The 8,868-nt window shown below is 44.1% G+C and overlaps 1 protein-coding gene across 10 annotated transcripts in view; it reads left to right on the forward strand.

Moving 5' to 3' along the window:
• Positions 1 to 4,993, forward strand: part of F2RL1 (F2R like trypsin receptor 1) — a 61,304-nt gene extending 56,311 nt beyond the window's left edge. For all 10 annotated transcript variants that reach the window (XM_034656391.1, XM_034656390.1, XM_034656392.1 and 7 more), the window contains one exon: positions 2,712 to 4,993. In XM_034656391.1, the coding sequence (XP_034512282.1) occupies positions 2,712 to 3,823 (1,112 nt within the window). In that variant the 3' untranslated portion in view covers positions 3,824 to 4,993. The remainder of the gene's footprint in view (positions 1 to 2,711) is intronic.
• Positions 4,994 to 8,868: the final 3,875 nt, after the last annotated feature.

Below are 8,868 nucleotides of genomic sequence, written 5' to 3' on the forward strand. Positions count from 1 at the left end.
TCGCTCTGCTAATTGGCTTCGAAAAACCCATGTAAGTGGTTCATGAAGTCAGGGTAGAGGGTCGTGACTGGCTTTTTATAAGGATGAAATAAAATATAATAGAAAGTATTAGAGTGCAGCCCATGTAGTAAGGGTAATTGTTTTGTGAAAATTTTTCCATTATGGATAATACGTATTAAAACTGGGTGTTTCTTACTATGGGTTTTAGTCAGGTATTGGAGGAACACTGTAATATGTACCAATATTTTATTATTTTTAATTTTAAAAGAATCCATATTCTCTTTAAAACATCATAAAAGAAATAAGCTAGAACAAGAGATGCGTGTATCCTAAGTGTTCAGTTTTCTGTGGCTGCCGTCATGATCGGTGCAAGCAGGTGGCTTTCAGCAACAGAAGTGGATTCACTCACAGTTCTGGGGGGCAGAAGTCTGAAATCAAGGCGTCGGCATGCCCGAAGACTCTCGGTGAGAATCTCTTCCTGGTTCCCTCTGCTTCTCGTGGTTGTCGGTGTTCCCTGGCTTATTCCTCAGCATCGTTCCATCCTCTCCCTCCATTTTCATACTGTTTCTCCTTTCCTTCTTCTCTTCTGTTTCTCTTAAGTCTCCCTCTGCCTTTCTCTTATAAAGCCTCTTGTCGTTGGATTTAGGGCCCACCTGGATAATCCAGAATGATCTTCTCATCTCAAGATCCTTAATTACATCTACAAAGGTCCTTTTTTCTTTTTAAGGATTTATTTATGTGCACGTGCACACACACACACACACACACACACACACACGAGTGCACAAGCAGGGAGAGAGGGAGAGGGGGAGAGAGAATATCTCAAGCAGACTCCCCACTGAGCACAGAGCCTGAGGTGGGACTCGATCTCACGACCCTGAGATCATGACCTGAGTAAAAATCAAGAGTTAGATGTTCAACTGACTGAGCCACCAAGTGCCCCCAAAGATCCATCTATCCTTCCTTCCTTCCTTCTTTTCTTTCTTTTTTTTAAAGATGCCATTTATTTATTTGAGAGAGATAGGACAGACAGAGCACAAGTAGGGGGAGGAGCAGAGGGAGAGGGAGAAGCAGGCTTCCCACTGAGCAGGGAGCCCCATGTGGGACTCGATCCCAGGACCCTGTGATCATGACCCAAGCTGAAGGCAGATGCTTAACGACTAAGCCACCCAGGTGTTAAAAGATCCTTTCTTGAAATAAGGTAATGATCACAGATCCTGGGGATTGGGACATGGGCATCTCATTTTGGAGGTTACCCTTCAATCTACTGCACTGAACAAAAAGTGAAATAATGACTTCCATACCCTTTACTCCTCCACTGCTAGTTGTTAACAGGGAAACCTCACCAGAAGTGAACAATCCTGCTGAACATGGGTGCAAACCTAGGAGAGGAAAAAGGAATGACCAAGCATAAAAATTTTCAAATAAACTTGTGAATAGTTTAACTTCCTCGCTGACATATTGTGATGCAATTTGCTATATTTTCTCCGTGTGGTGAAGTCCTGTTTCTCAGAATTAGTGTCATCAAGTTGTCCCTCATTTTCTTCTTTATTTGATTTGGTTTGGTTTTTAAGATTTTATTTATTTGAGAGAGAGAGAGAGAGAGAGTGCGCGCCATCTGCACGCAGGCAGGAGCAGGAGGGAGGGGAAAAGGGAGGGGGAGAAGCAGACTCCCTGCTGAGTGGGGAGCCACACACGGGGCTTGATCCCTGGACCTCGAGCTCAGGACCTGAACCAAAGGCAGATGCTTAGCCAACTGAGCCATCCAGGCGCCCTCCCTTTTCTGTAGCTCCGTGAACACTTGGTTAGGCAGGATGTAGCCTGCATATGCCATTTGTGTATGGTTTCTAAAGTTTAATGCAAATATGGGAATGACAGCATAAATTGTTAAGCTTGCCATGGTACTTGCTTGAAAGTCAGCACAAATTTGTCTGAACACAAATAGTGCACTGACCCATTCAGTGACCGTGAGGTCAGAAGACTTGCCTGCCAGCTGGCCTCCGTAGGAAGGCTTCCAGGAGGCCACACAGAAGCAAGGGAATCCCTGCCCATGGCTTGCACTGTCCTTGCGAGTGGAGAGGGCATGTCCCTTGTGTTTCTGGAAATCTCCCTCTGTCAGACTTTGGGAGAGGGAATGACAGGCCAGGCTGGATCCTGTCTCACAGCCGGAATGAGATAGATGGGCACTGTAACAACAGTTAGGAACTAATAACTGTGGGTCGTTTGTAAAAATGAATTGAGATACTGTCAGTTTTTTGGGTCCCAGAAATCAGTGTTGTATTTCACATGTACCCCACAACTTTCCGGAAAAAAAACCTGTAAAAAACAAAGAAACAAAACCCAATAATCCCATCACCCAAAGAAAGCACTTGTAAGCCTTTTGTATACTTCCTCTGTCTTTGCCTAAAGTATTTTTATTTAAAGATTTTATTTATTTATTTGAGAGAGAGAGGGAGTGCACATGCATGTGGATGGGGGCAAGAAGAGGGGGAGGAGAGGGAAAGAATCTCAAGCGGACTCCACACTGAGCATGGAGCGAGGCAGGGCTCAATGTCACAGCCCTGAGATCATGCAACCTCAGCTGCAACTGAGAGTCGGACACCTAACCACCTGAGCCACCCAGAAGCCCCTAAAGTACTTTTATTTAAACAATTACTGCTGAAAGATTGATCTCTGTAATGACACTTGTCTGCCTTGCCTTTTTTGCATAGGAACCAATAGAACCTCTAAAGGAAGAAGTCTCATTGGTAAGGTTGACAGCTCATCTCATGTCACTGGGAAAGGAGTTACAGTGGAAACAGGCTTTTCTGTGGATGACTTTTCTGCCTCCATCCTCACTGGAAAACTGACTACTGTCTTTCTTCCAATTGTCTACACAATTGTATTTGTGATTGGTTTGCCAAGCAATGGCATGGCCCTGTGGGTCTTTCTTTTCCGAACAAAGAAGAAGCACCCTGCTGTGATTTACATGGCCAATCTAGCCTTGGCAGACCTCCTCTCTGTGATCTGGTTCCCTTTGAAGATTGCTTATCACATACATGGCAATAACTGGATTTATGGGGAAGCTCTTTGCAAAGTCCTCATTGGCTTTTTCTATGGCAACATGTACTGTTCCATTCTCTTCATGACCTGCCTCAGTGTTCAGAGGTATTGGGTCATCGTGAATCCGTTGGTGCACCCCAAGAAGAAGGCACACATTGCCTTTGGAGTCTCACTGGGGATATGGCTGCTCATTCTGCTGGTTACCATCCCCTTGTACGTCATGAAGCAGACCGTGTACATTCCAGCCCTTAACATCACAACCTGCCACGACGTTTTGCCTGAGAAGCTGCTGGTAGGGGACATGTTCAATTATTTCCTCTCTCTGGCCATCGGAGTCTTTCTGTTCCCAGCCTTCCTCACAGCCTCGGCCTATGTGCTAATGATCAGAACTCTCCGATCTTCTGCTATGGATGAAAACTCGGAAAAGAAGAGGCAGAGAGCCGTCAAACTCATTGTCACCGTCCTGGCCACGTATCTGATCTGCTTCACTCCTAGTAACCTTCTGCTTGTGGTACATTATTTCCTGATTAAAACCAGGAGCCAGAGCCACGTGTACGCCTTGTACATTGCAGCCCTGTGCCTCTCCACCCTCAACAGCTGCATCGACCCCTTCGTCTATTACTTTGTTTCTCAAGACTTCAGGGATCATGTGAAGAACGCTCTCCTTTGTCGAAGTGTGCGTACCGTACAGCAGATGCAGATATCCCTCACATCAAAGAAGTTCTCCAGGAAATCCAGCTCTTACTCTTCGAGTTCAACCAGCGTTAAAACCTCTTACTGAGGTTTTCAGCATCTCTGTTGGCGGTTTTACAGGATTTGGAGCCTGCTTAATGTTATGGGCATGTTTCTGTTGTTCCCTGACCGCGTGGGTCTCACCACATGCCATGTGTATGTAGCACCACTCAGGATTGCTGGAAGCTTCCCTGTTGGCATGAGGAAAGTCCCCCAAATGAACACAGGTGTCAGCTGTAGAATTCCTCTACTCAGGTGCTCCCAGAAATGGAACTAACAGAAGCAGACTTTTCAGAAGGTGGTGAAAAAACAGAAGCTCAGGGACTGGTAAGAACTAGTGTTGGCGTGAAGACACGGTTCTTAGCTGAAACTACTTTTCTTTTCCATCCGGGCTCACTTACAGCCGTGGTAGAGCTCCAGTGTCCTCAGAGATGATCAGACCCATGCACGGACTGGACGGCTGAGGAAAGTAACGAGGTGAAGAAGGTCGCGGAGTCAGGGTCGCTTCCATTCCAGCCAGGGACAGCCGCTTAGGATTGAACCTTAGACTTAGACTGTTCAGTGGGGTTCTCCTACCATCTCCTTGTGGATCTTGTGTAAAAATGCAGGTTTGTCAGCTCAGGAATGAGAGAGCTCAGGGTCTGAGTCAGGAACCTGCATTTTATCAAGCATCTGCTGCGGATGCTCGGAAACACCCAGGCTTGAGAACCACTGGTCTGGGTGCCAGGGGAGAAGCCAACTGCTTCGTGTCTCTTTTACGTACAGCTTGTAATGAGATCTGTTTGTTGTCTCATTAGAACTTTCAGTTACTTCTCAGCCCTTTGAGCTTTTGTCTCTATCCTTCTCACTACAAGGAATATATACTGAAGATTTTAAATATGGAAATACAAAGGTTGTGTAACTTTGTACTGACTCAGAATCTTCGGGTAGTCTGAGTCATAGATGTTTCAAAGCAAGAGGGGCATTTATTTACCACTTAGTATTTCTCAAAATTATAGTTGGATTATTTATTGTCATTTTTTTTCACTTGCCACAATATGAAATTGTAATGCCTTCACTGGATTTGAACTAGATCTGTTTGGAGAAGAATGTTAAAGAGATGTGATTTATAATATATTTAGGGGATACTTGTTCCAGACTGAATTTATATAACTTGTATTTCTGATACTTTTGAAATAATTTTATTGTAATGATTGATTTATAAATAACACATGACTTATTTTTTAGTTGTGTGTTTTGTGGGTTTTTTTGAGGGAGGGTGTGGGGAAAGGGAAGCCCCAGCATCACTCCTATAAAAAGAAATGATGCGATGCTCACACCATATTTCTTAGATACATAAGGCCAGGCAGTTCATATTGCTTGATGACAGTTGTTTTCACTTAACATTTTAGAATTTCTTCCATTCTGTATCTTCGTGTTGGCCTCCATTTTTAATGGATATAGACTTTAATTTGGGGATAGATTGTGATGTCTTTAGTCATTTCCCTAGCAATGTCTCCTGAAGTCTCTCTCTTTCTGTTGTTGTTGTTGTTGTTGTTGTTGTTGTTGTTGTTGTTGTTAAAACGGTGCTGCATTGGACTGTGTACACATCTTTGTGAGTATTTCTGTAGGATAAGTTTGTGAAAGTAGAATGACCAGGTCAGAAGTCAGATGACCATTTTAAATTTTGGTAACTCTTGCCAAATTGCCTTCAATAATTTATATTTTAACCAAAATAGTACATTTGCACTTGTTTCCTGAAATGCTTATCCACATTTGATCTGTCTGTCTTTTGAAATTTCGCTAATCTGACTAGAAACGAAATCTTGCTGTTCTAATTTGTACTGAAGCAGCATAGCCTAGTGGCTAAGAGTGCAGCTCCTGAGCTGGCAGGCGAGGCTGACCTCTGACCCCATCATATCTTGTTTTGTGAGCTAAGGGAAGACCCTTCCCTGTGCCTTAGTTTCTTATTTGTAAAATGATGATAATGATGTTCTCCTTATAGAGTTACGTAATGTTCGGCACACGTATGCACTCATAAATATCACGGAGCGCTGTGACTTACTCTCTGACTGCTGATGAGGTTTCCTTTCTGCTCCACCCCCTTTCCCCATCATGGCCCGTTTATACCTTGCCTTCCCCTCAGGCTCTGCTTCATAGCAGGCTTAGGTAGTCTTCATTTTACAGGTAAGAACGCAAAAGTTGGTGGGCACAGAAGAAAAGGAAGCAGAAGCGATGGCTTACGGGGGCCCTGCACGTGGTGTATGGGCTGATCCAGTGAAAAAACGTACTTTGGTATTTGCTATTTCTTCATTAGTCAGTTTTATAATACTGTTTTTTTTTATAATACAGCATTTTATAAATGCTGGTGTATTAAACTGAACAAGAACATATGACATGAAAATTTTCTTTCCTACCTATGCCCGTTCTCATCTCCCAAAGGAAACAAATTTTTATAATATCTATAAAATATATATGTATATTATACTCTCGAGATAAGAAATACGTGAATATATACATTACACACATATGTTGACTTATAAATCCATTAATGTGGATCTTCTTCATTATTTTAAAAATTTTTTTAAAGATTTTCCTTATTTATATATTTTAGAGAAAGAGCATGCAAAAGTTGGGGGAGGGGCAGAGGGAGAGGGAGAGGGAGAATCTTAAGCAGACTCTCACTGAGTGCAGAGCCCCACTCGGGGCTCAATCTCAGGATCCTGAGATCATGACCTGAGCTGAAGTCAAGAGTCGGATGCTTAACCAACTGAGTCACCCAGGCGCCCCTTCCCCATTTTTAGTGACCAGGTTGTAGTCCATGTATGGATCATCATCATTTAGTTCCCTGAGGAAGAAGGTGGTTGTTGTTGATGTTGGCTCATTTTTCATCAAACTTTTCCTTTTTAAGATTGATTGATTTGAGAGAGAGTGTGCACGTGCATGCGAGCAAGCGGGGGAGGGGCAGAGGGAGAGGGAGAAAGCATCCGGAAGCAGACTCCGTCTGGGCTCGGGGCTCGGAGCTCGATGCCATGGCCCATGAGACCACGACCTGAGTCGAAACCAAGAGTTGAACCCTTAACAGACTGGCCCACCCAGGCACCAGTGGGGTCCAGATTTTTTAAGGTGATCTGCAAATTTGAATATTTTGCACTCCACTGGCTCCACTCAAGAGAGGGCCTTCTTAATTTGAATGTGGATGTGGATTTGTGCCGTCACTAACGCTAAACCGCCTGGTTTGGAGTTGTTTTGTGGATATTTCCAGGGTGTCACTTCTGTTTGTAGTAGCAGTTTCAGACTAATTTCCTGGTTATCAAGATCTCATAAATCCTGGGGCTGTAATCTCATCAGTATGCATAGTTGAATGATTACAGTTTCTTCCTGGAATTGGAACTCACTGGAGGCCCTTGGGAGGATCGGACTATGCTACAGAATCAAAGGTAAAGTGCATCACTGCTCCCCCCAGTCTCACTGATTGAAGCTGTTTCTGCACTGCAGAGTTGGGATGTCTTCTTTACGAGAGAAGTTCCTGATTCCACTAGTCAGAGGCATGTGTCATCCAGCCCCAGTTCTGAAGAAAAGAGAAACAGACGCTGACAGATCAAGTCCCACATTTTTTTTAAGCCTAGGGACTTCACTGAGATGGTGGTTCTCTCTGAATGGAAGTGATAGGAGTCACTCACACCACACCTGTCTTTATGAAGGAGAGTCTGAGCTGGCTTGGGTGTGAGCTGCTCTTGCCCCAACCAGTTGGTCATCTGGTGGAGTATTTCCCAGGCTCTGTCTTTATTGGTGAGAAATGAGGCTCGACTAGAGTTGTGAGCCATCCCCTCCTGCAGAAACCACTGTCCCCGCCTGCAGGCTCCAGGGTGAGCTCCAGGCAAGCTGTCAGCGCCCAGCAGCAGTGTGAGTGGTTCGTTTCTCCGTGCCACAAACAGCTACTGAACATTATTGCTTATTACATGCAAATAATCACATCAGGATTCCTGTGTTAGCAGTAGTCACGGGGTCGATGTTCTCAGTGAAATGCACTGATACTAAAGACAACACCAGTCCTCCAGTATTCGGGCTACTGGAAAGCCTTTAAAGAATATCAGCCTATTCCAAAGTCAGATCTTGAGAGTAGGAGAAGGTCAAGGAAAACATAAAGGACAAGAAGGCTTGGGAAAGGCCATCGTGATGGTTTATCCCTCTGAACACTGTTTTGCTCAAATATTTTCCTTTTAAGATTTTATTTATTTGAGAGAAAGCGTGAGTGGGGAGGGGCTAAGGGAGAGGGAGAAAGAATCTGAAGCAGAGTCCATACCGAGCATAGAGCCTGACATGGGGCTCGATCCTACAACCGTGAGATCCTGACCTGAGCCGAAACCAAGAGTCAGACGCTCAACCGACTGAGCCACCCCAGGTGTCCCTTGCTTAAACATTTTAAAAAGTAAACTTGTAAAAATTGTAAAAGTAGTAAGTGGTCTAGTAAGTAAATTTCAGAATACAAAAGGATACAGCACATATTCCCTCCCTACCCACTTTATCAGAACCCAGTTACTCCCTTTGTGTACATGTATAAGCATGCGTACCAATATGATTTTTAAGTAAAAGAGTTTTATTATGCTATATACTAAATATATATAGTGCACCTGTGTGTGTAAGTATATATAAAGTAACTTACCCAAAACTTAGAGGCTTAAAACAATAAAAATTTACTAAACATGCACAGTTTCTACGGGTCATGAATTCAGGAGTAGTTAGCCAGAAGGTTCTGGCTTGAGATCTCATGAGGCTACCGTCATTAGAAGGCTTAACTGGGGTTAGAGAATCGGCTTCCAGTGTGGTTCCCTCACAGAGCTCACAAGTTGATGCCAGCTGTTGGCGGGAAGTCTCCATTCCTCTCCATGTGCACCTGTCCACAGGTCTGCTTGAATGACCATATAACATGAAGATTGGCTTCCCCCAAAACGAGTGCTCCAAGAGAACGAGCGGGAAGCTGCAATGTCTTTTCGAACCTAGCCTCAGAAACCACACACCATCTTCTGCAGCATGCTCTGTCACACAGACTGGCTCCAATTCCATGTAGAAGGTGACTACATAAAAGCCTATTACCAGCAGGCAAGGACCATC

The sequence above is a fragment of the Ailuropoda melanoleuca genome, chromosome 3 (genome assembly GCF_002007445.2).
Source record: "Ailuropoda melanoleuca isolate Jingjing chromosome 3, ASM200744v2, whole genome shotgun sequence".
NCBI classification, from domain to species: domain Eukaryota; kingdom Metazoa; phylum Chordata; class Mammalia; order Carnivora; family Ursidae; genus Ailuropoda; species Ailuropoda melanoleuca.